Source organism: Peromyscus californicus, unplaced genomic scaffold (genome assembly GCF_007827085.1).
Source record: "Peromyscus californicus insignis strain IS unplaced genomic scaffold, ASM782708v3 Scaffold_18__1_contigs__length_77618521, whole genome shotgun sequence".
Taxonomy (NCBI): Eukaryota; Metazoa; Chordata; class Mammalia; order Rodentia; family Cricetidae; genus Peromyscus; species Peromyscus californicus.
In genome coordinates, this window is record NW_026294480.1 from 32,553,047 (window position 1) to 32,573,145 (window position 20,099).

At 44.3% G+C, this 20,099-nt stretch overlaps 2 protein-coding genes and 1 non-coding gene across 3 annotated transcripts in view; 1 reads left to right on the plus strand and 2 right to left on the minus strand.

Annotated features, from left to right (window-relative positions):
• Nucleotides 1-12,496: 12,496 nt before the first annotated feature.
• Rpl37 (ribosomal protein L37) lies at nt 12,497-14,891 on the minus strand. Its single transcript, XM_052743215.1, has 4 exons — nt 14,771-14,891; nt 14,033-14,168; nt 13,740-13,824; nt 12,497-12,611 (listed from the first exon to the last, which is right to left on the minus strand). The coding sequence occupies exons 1-4, from the start codon at nt 14,771-14,773 to the stop codon at nt 12,542-12,544; spliced, it is 294 nt and encodes a 97-aa protein (XP_052599175.1). The 5' UTR covers nt 14,774-14,891; the 3' UTR covers nt 12,497-12,541.
• On the minus strand, nt 12,688-12,767 carry LOC128113897 (small nucleolar RNA SNORD72). Its single transcript, XR_008219702.1, has one exon. It is a non-coding gene; the product is annotated as a small nucleolar RNA SNORD72 (small nucleolar RNA).
• Nucleotides 14,892-14,994: 103 nt separating the features above from the next.
• Card6 (caspase recruitment domain family member 6) overlaps nt 14,995-20,099 on the plus strand; it is a gene marked incomplete at its 5' end in the record, with an annotated part of 19,875 nt that continues 14,770 nt past the window's right edge. The window contains one exon of the mRNA XM_052743765.1: nt 14,995-15,244. Coding sequence (XP_052599725.1) covers nt 14,995-15,244 — 250 coding nt within the window. The remainder of the gene's footprint in view (nt 15,245-20,099) is intronic.

Sequence of the window (20,099 nt, forward strand, 5' to 3'; positions counted from 1 at the left end):
GCGTAGTAATTAAAACCTAAAATTTAACTTTGGCTCTAACAACATGGCTGCTGAAGGGCAGCTGAGAGCTCAAATCTTTAACCACAAACGAAGCAGAGAGCTGGCTCAAAATGGCAGGCATCTTTTGAAAACTCAAAAGCCTGTCTCCAGTGACACACTTTCTCCAGCAAGGCCACACCACGTAATCCTTCCCTGCAAGTCCTACACAGCTTGGTCCTAGAAACCTGACTAGGTCAGCAAGGGAATGAAGGACTGACATACATCTGGAAAAGCTGGGATCAGGTGGGACATGCTTGCTCTGATGGAGTCATACCAACTATGCAACAACCCAGAACCTTGGTGAGTTTATTTATTATTTTTAAAATTTTTTAAAAATTATTTTATTTTTTAATGTGCTCCTAGGAGGACTGCTCTTTCCTGAGGGGAGATGGAGGAGGCTTGGCTCTTCGGGGAAGGGGAGATGAAGGGAGAGAGACTGGGGGAAGGGAAGGGAGGGAAAATTGCAGTCTGGACGTAATATAAGGGATGTAATATATGAGAGAAGAATAATAAAACATTATTATATTATTTAATATTATAATTATTATATAACTATATAATATACCTTTATTATATAACTAAAATTACATTATATTATATTCTCACCTCCAACCCCCCATATACTCCTCTTTGCTCTTTTTCAAATTCATGGCCTTTAAAAAAAATAATGGGGGTTGGGGATTTAGCTCAGTGGTAGAGCACTTGCCTAGCAAGTGCAAGGCCCTGGGTTTCGGTCCTCAGCTCCAGAAAAAAAAAATAATAATGGTTATTACATGCATATACATACATACATACACACACACACACACACACACACATTCTTAAATACATGAATACAGTCTTCTCAGTCTGTATAATGTTAGTTGTTTGTATATTTTCTTTTTTTGTTATTTTGTCTTCTTTTTTTTTTTCAGAGCTGAGGACCGAACCCAGGGCCTTGTGCTTGCTAGGCAAGCGCTCTACCACTGAGCTAAATCCCCAACCCCTTGTTTGTATATTTTCAAGGCTATTTGGTTTTGGGTAATTGGTGTGCTCTTTCCTAAGGAATACTGTTTTTCCCACTCTCAGCATTGCTTAGTTGCCTTTGTGTAGGGTTGATGGGCTTTCATCCATCCACATTAGGATGCTTATTATTGCCTTGGTTCAGTTCCTACTTAGGCAATCATGTTGGTGAGACTCACCAGTACAGCTTCTGATAATACTAGGACACACAATCTCACAGCAAACTCCCTGATCCTCTGGCTCTTACAATCTTCCTGCTCCTCTTCTGCAATAATCTCTAAGCCTTATACTCAGGAGTTGTGTTGTAGATGTATCAGATGTGGACCGGGCTCCACAACTCTGCATTGTGATTGGTTGTGATTTTCTGTAGTGGTCTCCATCTGTTGCAAAGAGAAGTTTCCTTGATGTGGGGTGTTGTCCTTTTTAGAGTGTTCCTAGAGATTGTCCAGCAGGTCTGTTATGTACAGCATAGGGGGAAGGCGTTAGCTAGTTTCTATAAGAGTTCTCTGTAGGGAAGCAGCCTCAGGTTGTAGACATTTGGGAGGAAGAAAGATACAGTTCCCAGAATTACCAGTGTTCTCCATCATGCCTGGCTTACTCTCTGCTTCCTTGCTTTTTTCCTTGACAAGTTTATTGAAGTAAAATTGACATGCAGTGAAATTCACCTGTCTTAGATGTAGGATTCAATGAGTTTAGAAAATCATATTCAGTTGTCTAACCGGAACCACTATGAATATAGAATATTTTCATCACCCACCCAAATTTTGTTACAGTCTTGCCTATTTCAGAATGTCTTTTCTCTTAGTATAATCTTAAAGCAGTGGTTCTCAACTTGTGAGTTGCAACCCCTTTGGGGGCTGAACAACACTTTCACATGGGTCACCTTAGACCACCAGAAAACACAGGTATTTACATTACAATTCATAACAGTAGAAAAATTACAGTTATGAAGTAGCAATGAAAATAACTGTATGATTGGGGGTCACCATAGCATGAGGAACTGTATTAAAGGGTCACAGCATTAGGAAGGTAGAGAACTGCCTTACAGCACGTTGTGTAACAGTTTCCTCCGACATTGAAACATTCTATCCTACAGGGAAGCTCCTTAAGCAGGAAGGTAAACAACTTAAAATAGCTTCAGGAAGTTCCTGAACCTGACCAGATCCACTGGGCCCCTCCCTGCCAGAGTAAGCAATAAAAGCTGAGAATCCCTCTCAGAAGAGCCAAGCTGCCAAGAAGTCTCTTAGACAATCCGAGCTACATATAAGACTCTTAGACCAGATCGGCTGCCTGGAAGAAGTAGAAACCAGCTGAGCTGCCTGGAAGAGGTTTAGACCAGAGTCACCTGGAAAAGACACTGTCTAACCTGTTGAGCTGCCTGAATGCTGTGCAGTGAGCTTCAAGTTTTCCAGCCTTTGTGAGCTGTCACCCTTGCCAGAGTGGGCTTTGGTGATGCAGCTGTCTCTGAGTCATCTCTGCTCCTGTGCTCCTGTGAGGAACCCCTCACCCATATTCCTGTAAGTAAGCCCAATAAAGCTCATGGCTCACCAAGTTGGTTTGTTGGTATCCTTACTTTGGTGTGTAGTGGACTCCCTATCTGGGGTAAGTAGTCACGCGTGTAGCATCTCCCCGGGAAAAGTTTTGTCATGCAATGTAATTGGTGCCAGAACAAGGACATGACAAAACCAAAGAGAAGTGAATGTATGGTCCTGGCTATGAGTAGCAAGGCATGCAACTGAGGTCGAAAAGCCTGAGTGGGGAGCATCTGTGGAGGTAATTCTGATATAACCGTCTTTTCCTGTATGCTGTGTATTAATGTGCCTTTGTGCTATGGCAGCTGTTGCATGGTTTTTGTTATGAACAGTGAGATGTTTAACTAAGGCTAAGCCTTCAAAATTAGGAGTGTCTGTGGGAGGAATCCTGGGACGGCAGTCTTTGTCTATGTGGTAGAGAGTGGCATGTCTGCTTGATAAGTGGGGTTCACGACATTATTATGGAGATACCTTGAAAACAGCTAAAGGTCAGAGGAAATTTTATAGTCTTTGACATTAGCACACAAGGATTGAGATTGTTAGCAAGGAGCAGCAGAGGTTGCCTGGCCACAGTGGTGCATAATTAGAAATGTATCTGAGGCCAAGATGGCAGCCAAGAAGAACTTGTCTGTGTAAAGGACCAATTGCAACAAGAAAGGTAGAAGTGGCTAACATCTTTTGTGTTGGCCTCTGATTTGGAAATTAGATAAACAAGGTGAGAGATGGTAAGGCTGTGTAGGAGATCCCTCAAGTGCAATCTAACGTAGAGAAAGAGGGGAACTCTGTGATCCAATATACAGACAGGGGTCTGTGAAAGAATGGCCTCCATAGGCACATATTTTAATATGTTTAATCATCAGGGAGTGAAAGTTTAGAAGATGAGGCCTTGTTGGAGTAGGTGTGGCCTTGTTGGAGAAAATGTGTCACTGGGGGTGGCCTTTGAAGTTTAAAAAGCCCATGGCAGGGCGCAGGGGTGGTGGTGGTGCACACCTTTGATTCCAGCACTCAGGAGGTAAAGCCAGGCAGATCTCTGTGAGTTCAAGGCCAGCCTGGTCTACAGGGCGAGATCCAGGACAGGCACCAAAACTACACAGAGATACCCTGTCTCAAACAAACAAACAAACAAACAAATAAAGCCCATGGCAGGCCCAATGTCTCTATGGGTCTATAGATCAGAATGTAGCTCTTAGCTACTTCTCCAGCACCATGCCTGCCTGCCACCATGGTCCCTGCCTTGATAATAATGGACTAAGACTCTGAAATTATAAACCACCGCCCAATTAAATGCTTTCCTTTATGAAAGTTGCTATGTTGTCATGGTCATGGTGTCTCCTCACAGCAAGAGAACAATGACTAAGACAGGGCATTTACAATGGTCCTGTACACTGGGCAGCAGTGGCGCATGCCTTTAATCCCAGTGTTGTGCCCTGGGCATAAGACTCCCAAAGAGACCACCAGAGACATGAACTCACCGAAATGCAAAAGCAAGGTTTATTGAAGCAGTTCAAGCTGTGCAGCAGGGACCTCAGTTCAGCACCCCGACACAGTGGAGGCTGGAGGAGGTGCCCGCCCCTCTGCAAGCTCAGTTTTTAAAGGCAAAAACCACAAGGTTACATCATTTAGGGATGCTAGTACGGGTCCAATTCTGATTGGCTCAAGTTTTAGGGGCTTTTTAGAATTTCTGTGTTATTTTACTTTGTAGTTTTAACAGGTTGTTTGTCAAACTTCATAGATTACCTCCGGCACTGGGGCATTCTATGGTTAATCAGTTGCTACCAGATGGCTCTTCAAACATCCTGACTTTGTCCTGGGACCTATGTCAGCAGCTCTGAGAATTTTGAAACTCAGGCCTGTTTCAAGCTGGGGTGAGGGGCTTGCTAGAAATGGGGGTGCTTTGGTTCTTCACCAGCACTCTGGAGACAGAGGCAGCCCGATCTCTAAGTTTGAGGCCAGCCTGGTCTACAGAGTGAGTTCCAGGACAGTCAGAGCTACACAGAGAAACCCTGTCTCAAAAAAAAAAAAAAAAAAAAAAAACCCAAAACCAAACCAAACAAACAAACAAAACAAAACAATGGTCCAGTGTGAGAAACTAGGATGATCAGGAAATGCTCAGTGCTTGAATTGCTAGAATTAGGGGAGACTTTTAAAGAAGTAATGAGAGAGCCTCTCACAGCATGCTTTTGTGAGGCTGTGGGACATGAGAGCAGATGGGGTCAGTCTGACTGCTGTGGAGGCAGAAAACTGAGTAATGTAACTTCTCATCCCTCCTTAGGGCAAAGGCTGAATAACCTGAAACAGTGTGAGGAAAACCAGTCCCTGATGGACTGACTTATTAGAACCATTAGGAACACTTGGTTATCTCTGTCTGAAGTCCCCATAAATGCCCGGGAATGGAAAACAGTGGGGGAGGGGGCAGATGCTATTGAGGGAACTAGGAATAAGAGAAGCTGTGCTTGAACCCTAGTTCACTGGCCCAGATAAAACTGTGTTCAAAGAGGAGTTAAGGAGCAGTTTGATTCAGCATGGACCTTTAGTGGTATTGCTGAGTCCTTTGGTGGGAGAGGATCTTTATGAAGTAGAAAAGGCTCTGGCAGATCTCAGTGACTTAGACCAACATGTGAAGAGTGTCCACCAAGTGAGAAAGCAACCTAGAGGAGACTTTCAAAAATGGTAAAGCAGAGGAAGAGATCTGTCTGGGTTATTGGAAGACAAATGTGGCAAGATTTGTGTTGAGTCAGAGTTCCTAAGGAAAAAAATTGATAGAAAGCCAAAGTTGTATGCTAATGAGCTTCTGGAAGGCTTTAAAGCTGGAGCACTTCACAGAAGACATTCATTCTAAAACAAAACCAATAAAGACCATAAAGCCTGCCCCAGGGGTGGGTAATTATCCCCCAGACTAAGGAGGGAACATTTCCCTCCAGCCCAAGGTTATGCCAAGGGTGGAGATGGTTTGCCCAGCCAGGAACTTCTCAACAGCCAGGTATGGTGGAGATAAAGGCCACAGTTACAGTATCTACGGTGCCACCAGCAGGCCACTCAGACCCAAGGAGGAGCAGGTGCAGCAAGGGGAGCAGGGTCATGTTCCCCCTTGGCTCTGTCTGAGCTGATTAAGTCAGCCCACTGAGATCATCAGGTAGGGAGAAATGTAGGGAGGCTATGTGGAAGAGCTTTAGGTTATGAAAACGTAATGCCTTAGAGCGAATGACTGAGGATTACAGAGAACTAATTACATTAAAGCCCCCACCCATGCTTTGTACCCAACCTTGATCTGCGGAGGAAGAATTGATACAATGGATGGAACCTTTCCATGCTGTGGATGGACCTTGCTTATATTTAACTTTAGCATCTTCTTAAGGAGTTGTAAACTTCTGGGATCACCTGAAGCCTGCTCAGAATAGATGATAACAGACTTTCAGAGGGTTTAACCAAGCTTATTTTTGTAACCCCACTATTCGTTATTGGATGGCAGTTCAGGATGTTGCCTTATCCTACCCATCCTCTGAAAGAGGTTTATTATACAGATGATAGAATACTAAACTGAGTATTTTGCAGATTTGGAAAGCCATAGGAGAGACAACCAGGCATGATAACGTACCTTATAATCCTGCTGGGGCTATGTTAATTAAAAAAAAAAATCTAAAAGGTACCCTACATGGGTAAAAAAGGACACTATCAGAGGTCATAAAGTTATTGAATAAAAACCTAAGTGCCAGGGGTGGGCTACATCCTTGTGAGTTGTTGGCCAAGGAAGCCCCTGAGGCCCCACAAATCATAAAAGCTATTAGTACTGCTCTTGGTTATATGCCACAGTTAGATGGTAAGCCCCTATGCAGAAGACACCGCATGTGCATGCTGTGACTACAGGACACGGAGATATTAAGCTGAGAGTGAACTGGAAATTCCCACCGTGCTAGCTGGCTTCTGTAGTGTCAGAGGAGGCCACACAGGCTGTTGGTAGAGCATTCCTACTTGGTTGTAGATGCTGCATGCTAAATACTGACCTGTAAGGCAAGGTGTGCCTGATTGTACAATAACGGACTCAGCTATCTTGGATAAGACCAACAGCGTTCTGACTGGATTTAAGGCCTGCTCCACGAGAGGGAGTTTACATGTGATATTGTAAACTGGGATTAAAAACCTGTGGCTGGGGTGGTCATAGGATCCAATGGGGAAGAAACTTTTATTGTTTTCCTAGATAGATGTGATATGTCTGTCTAGTTCCCTTCTAAAACATGTGTGCTTGTACCCACACGTCACAGTTATTATCAACCTCAACTTAAAATCATCGATGCTGTTGAAAACAAGTGACTTGTGGCTATGGCACAGTGGCCTAATTCTTAGCCATAGGTGGACATCTATAGTCACCCCCCACCCCAAGGCTCAGGGATCATTGCCAAAGAGGAGGCAAAAAGAATGTAAGAGCTAGAGGAAGGGGTGGAGTGTTGTGTGACAGTTTCCTCCCAGCTTGAAATATTCTATCCTGCAGGAAACCTTTTTTGTTTTTTTTTTTGGTTTTGGTTTTTCGAGACAGGGTTTCTCTGTATAACTCTGCGCCTTTCCTGGAACTCACTTGGTAACCCAGGCTGGCCTCGAAGTCAAAGAGATTCACCTGCCTCTGCCTCCCGAGTGCTGGGATTAAAGGCGTGCGCCACCACTGCCTGGACAGGGAAGCTCTTTAAAGCACAGAGGTAAACAACTTAAAATAAGTTCCAGAAGTCTCTGAAACTGTTAAGATTCACTAGGCCCCCTCCCTGCCAGAGTAAGCAATAAAAGCTGAGAGCCCTTTTCAGAAGAACTAATCCAAGTTGAAAAGACGACTGAGACCAGATCAGTTGCCTGGGAGAAGCAGAAACCAGCCTTGCTGCCTGGAAGATGTTTAGACCAGAGTCACCTGGAAAGGACATTCTCTAGCCTGTTAATGTTCCCGAGGGTGATACAGTGTGCTCCAGGTTCCTAGTTTTTGAGAGCTGTCACCTGTTCTGTGGCTGGCCTTGGTGATACAACTGTCTTTGAGTCATTTCTTCCCCTGTGAGTAATCCTTAACCCATATTCCTGTAAGATACTTACATTTAGCTGTATAAGCAGCAGCCAGCCCTTTTTAGTGTGGCTACAAATTTTTGCATTTCCACCAGCAATGAATATTACAGTTGTTCCTCATGAACATTCACCGTGATTTTTTGCTTTTAGCTATTCTCGTAGCATGTAGTACTATTTCATTGTGGTTTAATGTACATTTCCCTGGTGCCATGTTGTGGTTTTAAAGAGAATGGCCCCATAGGTTCATATATTTGAACACTTGGTCCCCACTTGGTAGAACTTTTTAGGAAAGATTAAGAGGTGTGGTCTTGTTAGAGGAGGTGTGTTACTGGGGGCAGACTTGAGGTTTCAAAGGCCCAGGCCATGCCCAGTTAGCTCTCCTTTTGCCTCCTGCTGTGGCTCAGGATGTAAGCACTCAGCTGGTGCTCCAGCTCCATATCTGCCTGCCTGTTGCCATGCTCCTGGTCATGATGGTCATGGTCTCACCCTCTGAAACCGTCAGACCCAATAAACTCTTTTATAAGTTGCCTTGGTCATGGTGTTTCTTTATAGCAACAGAATAGAAAAGTAACTAAGCCGGCCATGGTGGCACACATCCTGACTAGATGAGTATGGATTTCATCCTGTAAGGCAAGTTTGGTACCAATTTCAATTAATTAAACAAATGCATTCCAGTACTCCCTGCTAACAGCATCTTTGTTTCCAGGGGAAAACACATATATCTTAATACTTTTTTCATGGTGTAGTTTGCTTTTACAAAGGCAGTCACAGTATGCCATCCCAAGACTTGCAATTCTTAATCACTATACCATGCTGTTGTCTCACAGGGTTCTTTCTCTCAAGAGCCATCTCTAATAGGGCAGCACTTTGAAGGCTTCCTGTTTCCTCTCCTCCTGGGGGGAATCTGCTTCTCCCAAGGGCTACTGCTCTGATTATGCCTTCCCCATTCCCAGGTGGCTGATTATAACTGTTTTCCATCGTTCACTCCATGGTTCTGCACCTGAATACCACTCGCCACCAGGTTTGTTCCTCCGCTTCCTCTTATAACTGTTCTACCTTGAGAAAACCAGACCTCCTAGACCCTGTACCTCCGCTTGTTTTTAGTAACGAGGTTTTAGAAAGGTGGTCTTAGCCACAGAGTCATGCCCTCAGCCCCAGTTCTTGGTTCCATATTCAGGGAACTGAAATAAAGGCTCACAGGTTGTGAAGTAGCAGGGTAACTTTATTCAAGCCAAGCAACCGTACAGATCATGAACAGGCCACCAAGAGTGTAAACAGGCCCTGCAGCGACAGCTCAGTAAGAGCACTTACAGATATGAGTTTGAATGACTAGTACCCACAATGAAAAACAAGAGAAACGGCCCGGAATGGTGGTTCACACCTTTAATGGCAGCACTAGGAACAGATTGGAGGAACTCTGAGCTTGAGGCCAGCCTGGTCTACAAAGCAAGCTCCAGGAGAGTCAGGACTACATAGGGAGACACTGTCTCATAAAACCAACAGCCAGGCAGCACTCAGCCTGCAACCCTGGTGTTGCAGGGCAGATAAGTAGATCACAGCTCTCCAGTCAGCCAGCTTAGCTAAAATGGGCAGTTTCTGGTTTAGTGGAAGACCCTGTTTTAGAATAAGGTGTAGAGCAATAAAGTAACAGTATAGATAGAGAAGGGCTGGTTACTAAGAGGTGGAGTTTGGGTGGTTTTTGACTTGGACAAATTTGTTTTATATAACCATCTTGCTTCAGTGTAAGATCTTTTCCATAATACATCTGATTTTAACCACTGGCATGCTGTTATGCACAGATGATGGTAAACATGGGAGTCTCCCTAAAGCTTCACTTAGGAAGTTTGCCTTATGGCACATAAAACTCAAACAGATTCAGGCCCCATCTGTGTGTAATATTGATGGCTTTGAGGGAAGATTCTTACTCCATTGTTCAGAATGGGGTATGGACAGAATGTGTGCAGTTAAGGGTTAATTAAGTATGTTAAAAAACATGTGTCCATGCATAGCCCAAACCAAGTGGAGTCCCAGGTTGCTAATTACTCAGTTGTCTGCTTCATTGGGGATTTTAGTAATCCCCCCTCCCACCCAAGACAGGCTTTCACTCTGTAGCCCTGGCTGTCCTGGAACTCAGAGAAATCCAGCTGCCTGTCTCTAGCTCCTGTGTGCCGGGATTTTAGTAGTCTTCAAAGAGATTTGTTTTTTTGAGACAGGGTTTCTCTGTGTAGCTTTGCGCCTTTCCTGGAACTCACTCTGTAGCCCAGGCTAGCCTTGAACTCATGGAGATGCGCCTGGCCCTGCCTCCCGAGTGCTGGGATTAAAGGCGTGCGCCACCACCGCCTGGCGAGATTCTTATATATTTAATCCAATCTTTAAAATTATCCTTCTACCTTAACATCTAGTCAGTTACTTCAAAGACATGAGAGCTCTGTAATGTCTTCCACAGAACTTCTTTGGTGGAGGTATACAATTCTCTCTAAACTTATTTAGGTAAGGATGTGGCCTTCTTGACACAAGCAACCTCATTTATTTTGGTTCAATCTGAGAGGACAGTCCAGCAAGGCAAGGAAGATACAAGTACAGCTCAGGGTGGCCACAGGAGAAGCAGCTGGTCCCACCGTATCTGCAGCATTGATAAGTGCTGGTGCTCAGCAGGCTGCTTCTGCACTACAGCTGGCCCACATCAACTTTTGATCAAGACCGAGGTGGCAAAAGGGAGAAGTGGGGCTGGCAAGATGGGAAAAGTGTTTGTCACAAAACCTTTGCATTTTTTCTTGGAACATACTTGATAGGACCAATTCTTACCTGGCATGACCTTCCTGTCACACACATGACAAATAGAAAAAAAGGGTGCGTGAGACCTGGGGAAGGGAGACATTTCTGAGGTCACTTAGCATGCACCAGGCTGAATTTGGTCTCCCACTCGATGTAAGCAGCAGGGAACTTTGTGGCGACCTGGTTTCATGTAGTTCAGAATGGCCCCACTCCCTAGTTCCTCCTGCCTCTATCATCCCAAATGATAAGACCACGAGCCTCTCACCACCCTCATTTACAAACTAAAAAATTTAACACTTTTGCAAAATACTTAATAAAGTTGATTTCTGTTCAAGTTTATAATACCTGAGCATAGCCAGGTGCAGTGGTTCAAGCCTTTTAATACCAGCACTAGAAAGGTAATCAACTCTTTTGAGTTACAGGCCAGCCAAGGCTATCATGAGACCTTGTCCCAGAAAAAAAAAAAGCAAAATGAAAGATAAAATAGCTAGGCATGTTGGCACACACCTGTAACCCCAGCACTTGACAGAAGTGGCAAGGCCACACAAGTTCAACAATCTAGTCAATGAGTTCCAAGTCAGTTATGGCCAGTTGGAGATCTTGTATTTAACAACCAAAAAAAGAGAGGGGGGCAGCAGAAAATGTTATGTGCTAAGCCATCTCTCTAGCCATTTATCACCTGAGACTCATAGGCTGCATGGACCCATAAGCTATGAAACTCAACATTTGTTACTCAGTGTCACAATTCAAGACTTGTTCGCAGTTAGACAACCTGATTATACAAACTAGACCTGATAGCGTCGCAGGAAGAGCTGAGGAGGAGGCCCACCTGGTCTACAGAATGGTTTCCAGAACAGCCAGAGCCATTAGAGAGAAACTGTCTTGAAAAAACCCAACCCAACCCAACCCAAGACTTTAGAAGTGAAACTGAATCTAGGTACACTCTACCCTAAACTTAGCAGTCTTATCATTGCCCATCCTGTACCTACAGTTTTTCCAAAACCTATTACAGTGAGCTCACCTTTACACTTGGTAACACTAGGGCTTTCTTCCAGAAGCACCGCCTACCTTGTGACTTTGCACTGACTTTTCCACCTCTAGATTCACTCAAGTCCAGATACCCAGCTCAGCTCCCACCTGGCTCAATGTCTGATCTATCCTTTGTTAGAACTTACTTATTTTAACCTTTAGAAACCATACAATAGGGGCTGGAGAGATGGCTCAGCGGTTAAGAGCACTGATTGCTCTTCCAGAGGACCTGAGTTCAATTCCCAGCAACCACATGGTGGCTCACAACCATCTGTAATGAGATCTGGTGCCCTCTTCTGGCCTGCAGACATACATGCAAGCAGAACACTGCATAATAAATAAATAAACCTAAAAAAAAAAATCACACAATAGACCATAATCTTAACAATCCTATAGGCTATTCAAGGTGAAATGTAAATTGTCAAAAGCAATTTCATGCCCTTGAACCTGGCACCTTTGGAGTAGTTTCATATACTAGGAAAACATCCAACGAACACCTAAATTAGCACTTAAATACAGGTAAACAGCATTTAAAAGTCTGTGTAGCTCTGGCTGGTCTCACAACTCTGATCTGTCCACTTCTAAGTGCTGAGAATAAAGGCGATACCATCTTGCTTGGCTTTATATAAGTAAATGTTAAAAATCTGAAACTTTAGGATGAATCAAGAGCTCAAAAGCAGAAGTGCAGGGATTACAAATACCCCCATCCACGAGGGCTTGGCTCAGGATTTTATAAGTTCCTTACAGATTATAAGCACCCAACATACCCTAGACATGCTAGGGATTAATAATTAAGGCTGCACAGTTCAGCTATTTTACATAACCATTCCAGTAACTCTTCTTAATGGTTGTCTTCCCTAGCAAGCCACCTCACTCAGCTCATCACTCATCTACCTCCATGCCTAGGGCCAAGCAAACAGGATGGGTCCTAGAGCAGGTTCAGATTCGCTTTCCCAAGTGAGAATTCACCCAGCCCCCACCCCTATTCAGCCTCACAGGAACTAACCTCAAGTATAAAGGCCCAGTTCTTAGCATGCTACTAAAAGAAACAGAGACATTAAAACACCTTAGCACACCACACATTGCTTTTGAAACCAGAACATTTATTTTATGACTGACTGAAATCCTCAAGATGAACTGGATGCTGCAACAGCTGCCCTCTTGGGTTTAGGTGTTGTCCCTTCACGGAATCCATGTCTGTGCCATGGTAAAGACAAGAAAAGTTAATGTAGCAACATCAACACATTACTTTCAATTTCATCAAACCTTAGTAAGCTTATCTCAGTTAGATGCTGAAATCAGTATCGAATTCATATGTTCAGACATTTATTTTTAGAACATCACTGATAAGCTATTATTTTATCCCGCTTAACACATTAGATTACAATTTACTGACTCAAAAATAAAGGTCCAACAATTTTGGGCTCACTTCCCCTCCGATTTTCACAAGAACCAAGGTAGTTATAACAGCTATTCCTTATGCTGTAAATAAAGGGCAGGCCCAAATCTTTCCTCAGTGAGAGAAAACAATGACCAAGTTTAGCAGCACCTCTGAAGCTGCTCACCAAGGCGGCTAAATTATGGTTAACTCCTACCTACTCTAGGAACCTCGTTTTCCCAAGCACAGAAAGGTTAAACAGGCTTAAAACAGCCTTAGATTATGAAACATTAGCAAACCACTACACATCAAGCCCATAAAACTCCAATTCCGTAAGTGTAAATACCAACACAAATATTTACAGCCTCACATCGCCTCGTGACCGTCAAAGTTAGGTCCCACTGCAGACTGTGGTTCAAAGCCGCACATCGCCCAAACCGGGTTTTCCTATGGGCAGTCCCCACAACAGACTGTCCCAAACCCCTTGTTTTAGAACCGCTGGAACAGCAGTGATGGAAGCGGCCCAGGTGTACATCTGCGTCATTTTCAACCTTGGTGGAAAATGACAGGGTACGTTCTATAGAAGCAACTGTCCAATCTACAGATCCTGAGGAACAGTCTAAGACGGGGCTGAGAATTCTGTATTTTTACAAAATGCAAAGGCCCAGGAAGAACGAATCAAACAAACAAACAAAAACCCTATCTAGGTTGTCCTGACTGCTGACTAGCACCCAGAACAGCTTTGGATAGTAAAATCCAAAGTGAAGACTGAACCAAGCAAGTAAGCTGCCTGCCAGACCCCATTCGTAGAAAAAAACAAAACAAACAGAAAACAAAAAAAATCAGGCCACAGTATCATTTCTACTATTCACCAGAGTGAGAAGTCACAGGACAACTCTCATCCCCACCCTCGAGAGCCAATGACGTGGAAACAAAAAAAACTGTACCTGAATCTTCGATAGACAATTTTCAGGTGCCTCATCCGCCCAGTCCCGGTAGTGTTTCGTCTCTTAGCCTTGGCACTCCAGTTATCTAATGAAACAAGATTCCAAAGGTTTTTCCAAGCACCCAGTGTCAGCCAATTTCTTCAGAAGCATCATTATAACGTTCTAACCACTTAACCAACATACTGACGGCCCAAGTTCTGTTATGTGCCAAATAACAAAAAAAAGCAAAGGGTTCTCTATCCCATCCCTACCACGGCTCAAGGCAAGGCCAGTCTGAAGATCACGGTACTTACACTTTCTCTTGCGCTTGGCCGGGTAGCCGCACTTGCCACAGGTCGACTTCTGAAGGTGGTAGGCCTTAGAGCCACAGCGGCGGCAAAGCGTGTGCGTCTTATTGCGACGCTTTCCGAAGGATGACGTTCCTTTCGTCTGCACAGGGAAAGCATTAACAGGCCATTTTGAGATCCGACAATTTCTCGACGTGCTCTGGCACTTTCACGGAAAACGACTACTGATGCGATGTAGCGACAATTACACGGGACATAACGGGGGCAAAGCTTTAAGTTCTTCACACAAGGGGGGAAAAAAACCACTACAGGTGATTCACACGATCTAATGCCCCGCTCTGCACGGACGTCTGTGCTTTACACGCTCTTCCGTTTTAAGCGTTCAGGGTGAAGACGACCAAAGAAGGTGCCCGCCTCACACTCCCAGCTCCAGCTTTGCAAAAACACCTCCGGCGTCTCGGCGGTCGGGGTCAAACGTTCCCAAACCCGCCCTAAGCATCCACCCGGCGTCAACAATGCGCTCGTTGCCCCAAATCCCGGAGACCCGCAGCGGCTCTCGGACCGAAAGCTCGGCCCGCCACAGAGCAGCCCTTCTTCGGGCTCCTGCGAGCCACCGCGCGCCCTTTCCTGGCCCAACAGCCCCCCCCTTGCCCGGCATCTTGTCACCCACGCACCGGCAGCAGGCAGGACGGCCCAGGGAGGAAGGATGGAAAGAGATTTACAGAGCCCAGGAACCACACTCACCATCTTGCTTCTGCCGCGGAGGCCAAAGAGACCGGAAGAGGAAGCACTTCCGCTACTCGCCGGGGATAAGCTTCCGCCCGGGGAACTACTTCCGGTGGGCGAGGTGCAGCACTCTCAAGCCTCCGGCGCAGTGGTGTGGTTGGGACGGTAGGGCCAGGGAGCCAATCGAGCGCCGGCGCCGGGAGGGTGCGTGGCTAGCGCGTCCGACTCCACCCTCTTGAGCGCCAGAGGCTCCTCCAGAGAAGGAGGAGGCGTCCAGAGCTGTCTCTGGCCGCTCCGCTGCAGCTTTTGCAGTTCTTCTGCCTCTGTCCCTGTCCGCTGCGGCGTTTGCAGTCCAGTCTGGGCCCACGGCGTGGGTTCCCGTCGCGGGGCTCGAGGGGAGTTGCACATTGTGCGTGACATCGCCCCTGGCCGTGTGTGCAGTGAGCGGCTGGGACTGGGATCCCGATGCCGGAAAGCCAGCCAGCTTCCCAGGTTCGTCTTCATTGGGACGCTCGCTAGCCCTTCCTCCCCGCAAGGGTAGGAACTTAGCCTCCGACTCGGGCAGACTTGTTTTCGTGCAGTAGTAATTCAGAGGCAAATAGTTTGAGCTCATACAAGGAATCGCACTAAACAGTTTGCAGTGCGCTGCCATCAGGAAATCTCATCCTTCAGGCTTGGAGGTCTGTACTGTAAAAATGTTCTCAAGATCGTTCTGAAATTAGTAACTCCAGACTTGCTTGATAAACGCTAATGCATCTGTGGCCCGCAACCTCTTCCAGTACAAAACATGAGGAATATTTACAAACATTTATGAATAGGGGAAATGATCTCGGCCATATCATCTATGTTCTTTCTAAAACAAATGTGAGAATTACTAGTCTATCACATGCAAAATCTTAGCTAATTGACCACGGAACAAGGTGAACACTAAGGAATTGGAAGGTTTTTTTTGTTTGTTTGGTTTTTTTTTTTTTTTTTTTTGCATGTTAAAAAATAGTACTTAAATACTAGTTTCTTCTAGGGGCAGGGAGTCGAAATGCAATTGCATGGTCATTTCCACTCCAAAGTAGTAGACTGGAAGTGGAGGAGGGAGGAGATAGAGCGAACCCGAGAGAAAGAAAACAAACGTTTAAGTGGTTGAACTGAACTATAAATAAGTCTAGGGAGACTGTATGGCAAGTTGCTACAAATTTAGTGGCACAAAGCAACATAGAGTTAGTCAATGGGAACAAAGTTTCAGTTATAGGAAATGATGTCTAGTGTACCTACAGATCACAAAGTTGTATTGCATACTTAAAAATCTTTTTTTTTTTCTTTTGGTTTTTTGAGACAGGGTTTCTCTGTGTAACCGTCCTGTCTGTCCTGGGCTTTGAAAAATAAGATTTGTGAAGAAGGAATAGAATGAGCATGAACCACCAAGGAGCCCACCCCTGAGGGAGATGTCAGTGCCTTTAGTAAACCAAGACATACCTAGAGCTGAAGACATCAGACAGTGAAATATTTTTTTCTTCACCATAATGTGAGGTAGTTCTTTTTGGTGTGCTGGAAACCTGAAATTTATGCTCCAGAGGCTTAGGAAGTCCCTTAGAGTTTCCAGGTTTCTACCCAACAACTAGGTTTAGGTAGGTCAGCATCAGCTGAGCACTATTTTTTCTTGTTTTTCTTTTCATTTTTAAGATAGGGCCAATGGGGGCTGGGGAGATGGCTCAGAGGTTAAGAGCACTGGCTGCTCTTCCAGAGGTCCTGAGTTCAATTCCCAGCAAAGGTCCTGAGTTCAATTCCCAGCAACTACATGGTGGCTCACAACCATCTTTAATGAGATCTGGTGCCCTCTTCTGGCCTGCAGGCATACATGCAGGCAGAACACTATACATAACAAATAAATACTAACATTAAAAAAAAAAAATTTAAAAAGGTAGGGTCTGTGTTACCCTGGCTGGTCTCAAACTTCTGAGGTCAAGTGATCCTCCTGCCTCAGCCTCCCAGGTGCTGGCAGGTAGTGTAGACACATGCTACCACATCCAGTTAGGCCAGTTTCTGAGACAGAGTGATCTGTTTTGTTTTGTTGAGACAAGGTCTCTGTAGCATTGGCTGGCCTGGAACTGGCTATGTAGAACATGCTGGCTGAGAGCTCATAGAGATCTGTATGCTCTGCTTTTGGAGTCATGAAATTAAAGGAGTATGCCATCATACCCAGCTTCAAATTAAGACTTTTGGCCTAGGTGCTCACTCTCTACCATTTTGCTCTTTGGCAGATATAGAAACCATGTTAAAGCCGGGTGGTGGTGGCGCACGCCTTTAATCACAGCATTTGGGAGGCAGAGGTAGGTGGATCTCTGTGAGTTCGAGGCCAGCCTGGGCTACAGAGTGAGTGCCAGGAAAGGTGCAAAGCTACACATAGAAACCCTGTCTCAAAAAAACAAAAATAAATAAATAAATAAATAAATAAATAACCATGTTAATCCTAAATCTTGAATTTAAGATCCTGATAAAAATCAAGTTTTGACCACCAACAATTAGTGGTAGGTCAGTTCCCCCAACTTCCTTTTTGATGAAATTCATGTTTTTTTTTTTTTTTCTGAGAAATATTTTCAGGTAATATTTGATCATGTTTTTCCCTCCCCCAAATTCTTCCCATAGTCTCCTTATCTCCCTACCCATTCAACTTTATATTCTTTTTCTCTCTTCATTTAAAAAAGCAAATGAAAAACAAACAAGAAACGCAACCCCCATCCCCACCAAAAAAAAAAACAAAACCCACAAACATGAAAATCAAATAGATCGGTAAGTCAAAAAATGCCACCTCCTGGGCACGGGGCCTGCTCTGGAGTGTTGATATACCCAGTGTCGCTCCATTGGTGAGAACTGATTTTCCCTTTGCCAGCATTTATCAGTTGCAGGTCGCTTTTTGGTTACGGGTGGGACCCATGTCCACTTCTCCTTCTCAGTGCTAGGACCTCCATCTGGCTTGAACCTGAGCAAGTCTTTCGTGTGCTGCCACAGCCTCTGGGAGTTCATATGCGCATCAGTCCTGTTGTTTCTGGAAGAGTTTCCTTGGAGTCATCCATCACGTCTAGTACATGCAATCTTTCTGCCTCCTCTTCCAGATAGATCCCTGAGCCTTGATAGAAGGGATTTGAGGAAGACATCCATTTAGGGTAGTGAACTCCAAAGTCTACATTCTCTGCACATTGTCCAGCTGTCTCTGTTAGTTCCCATCTACTGCAAGAGGAAGGTTGTCTGATGTGGGCTGAGCAAGGCACTGATCTGTGGCTATAGCAATATGTCATTAGGGGTCATTTTATTGCTTTGCTCCTTTAGCAGAATAATAGTAGATTTTCCCCTAGGTCCGTGACCTCTCTGGTTTCAGGTTCTTGGCAACTCAGGCATTGTCAGATATTGGTACCATCTCTTGGAGTGGGCTTTAAAGCCCAAGAGAAGGTTGGTTATTCCTATGACAATGGTGCCACCATTACACCGGTATATCTTCCAGGCCAGTCACTGCTGTAAGTCACAGGCTATGTAGCTGGGTGATGATTGCCTTTCTCCTCTGGTAGTGTGCACAGTATTTCCAGTGCTGTCAATACTAGTTAATAGGGGTGAAGCTTCTGCTTGCTCATCACCTTGACTTCTCTATGTTTGATGACATAAGTGATTTGGGAGGCAGAGGCAGTTGTATCTCTGTGAGTTTGAAGCCATCCTGGTCTACACAATGAGTTCCTGGACAGCCAGGGTTTCAGTAGAGAGACCCTGTCTCAAAAAATTCATTTAAATTAAAAATTATGTTATGTGTATGAGTGTTTTGCCTCCATGTGTGTATGTACACCACACGCATGCCTGGTGCCAGCAGAGTTCAGAAGAAGGCATTGGAGTTCCTGGAACTGGAGTTATGGTTGGTTGTGAGCCACTATGTGGGTCCTGGGAATCAAACCTGGGTCCTCTGTAGTACCAGTAAATGCTCTTAACTGTTGAGACATCTCTCCAGCCCTAAAATATATTATTGTTTAAAGTACGAAATATAAACCCATTCATAATCTCATCCTCAGAAATAGCCAGTATTAAAATTTGGAGTATCTCTTGATTATCTTATAAAAATATTTTCTATATGTGTGTATATGTGCCTATACATATGCTGTGCGCATATTTTTATTTTTTTTTCCTGAGATAGGATCTCACTCTGACACCCTGGCTGGCCTGGAACTTGGTATGTAGACCAGACTGGCCTCCGACTCAGAGAGATCTCTGTCTCTGCCTTCCTAGTGTTGAGGTTAAAGGCATGTGGCACCATGCCCAGCTTACATACTGGTTTGTTTTTTTTGTCTGTTTATTTTTTGAGACAGGGTCACAGTATATAGCCCTGAATAGCCTGGAGCTCTCTATGTAGACCACATTGGCCTCGAATGCACAGAAATCCGTCTGCCTCTGCCTCCCAGTGCTGGGATTGAAGGCGTACACTACCATGCCCAGCTTGTTTCTTTTCTTTTTCTTTTTCTTTTTTAAAAGGGATCTATAACTTGCTATTTTCCAAAATATTATGTGAGTATTATCATTTATCAAGTTCTACTTTATCCTTTTTAACAGTCTAGTAGGAAGCTGGAGAGATAGCGTAGCAGTTAAGAACACTGGCTGCCCTTCCAGGGAACCAGGATTCAATTCCCAGCACACACATGACGTCTTACAAATAAATAAAATCTTAACAGTTCACTAGTTCTTTGGTGGACCAGGGTGTGGTGGCACACTCTTTTAATTCCGGCACTCAATCTCTGTGAGTTCAAGGCTAGCCTGGTCTACAGAGTGAATTCTAGGACATCCAAGCCTGTTACATAGAGAAACCCTGTCTCAAAAAGACCATATATATATATGTTTGGTATTTTACTGTTATCATTTATTTCATAGAGCCCTAACTTATGGAAATGTAGGTTATTTTTTATTTTATGCTATTATAGTTTTGGAATTTTTATATGTACATTTTTTGGCATGTATCTAATATTTTCTTTAAAAATTTTTTAGATTTATTTTAATTTTGTTATATATTTGAGTTTTTGCTTGTATGTATATATGTGTACCATGTGTGGTGTATGCCTGGTGCCCATGGAGGTCAGAAGAGGGAGTTATATCCCTTAGAACTAGATTAATGGATAGTTCTGAGCCACCATTTTGTGAATGCTGAGAGCTGAACCCCAGTCAGGTCTTCTTTAAGAGTAACAAGTGTTCTTACTGCTAAGCCATCTCTCCAGACCCTGAATTTCCAAGGTGGGATTGCTGGATTGAAAGTTACACATTTTAAATCTTTATTTAACTCTATTATTTACCTGCATATTGAAGATTGCTCTCGATCAATTACATT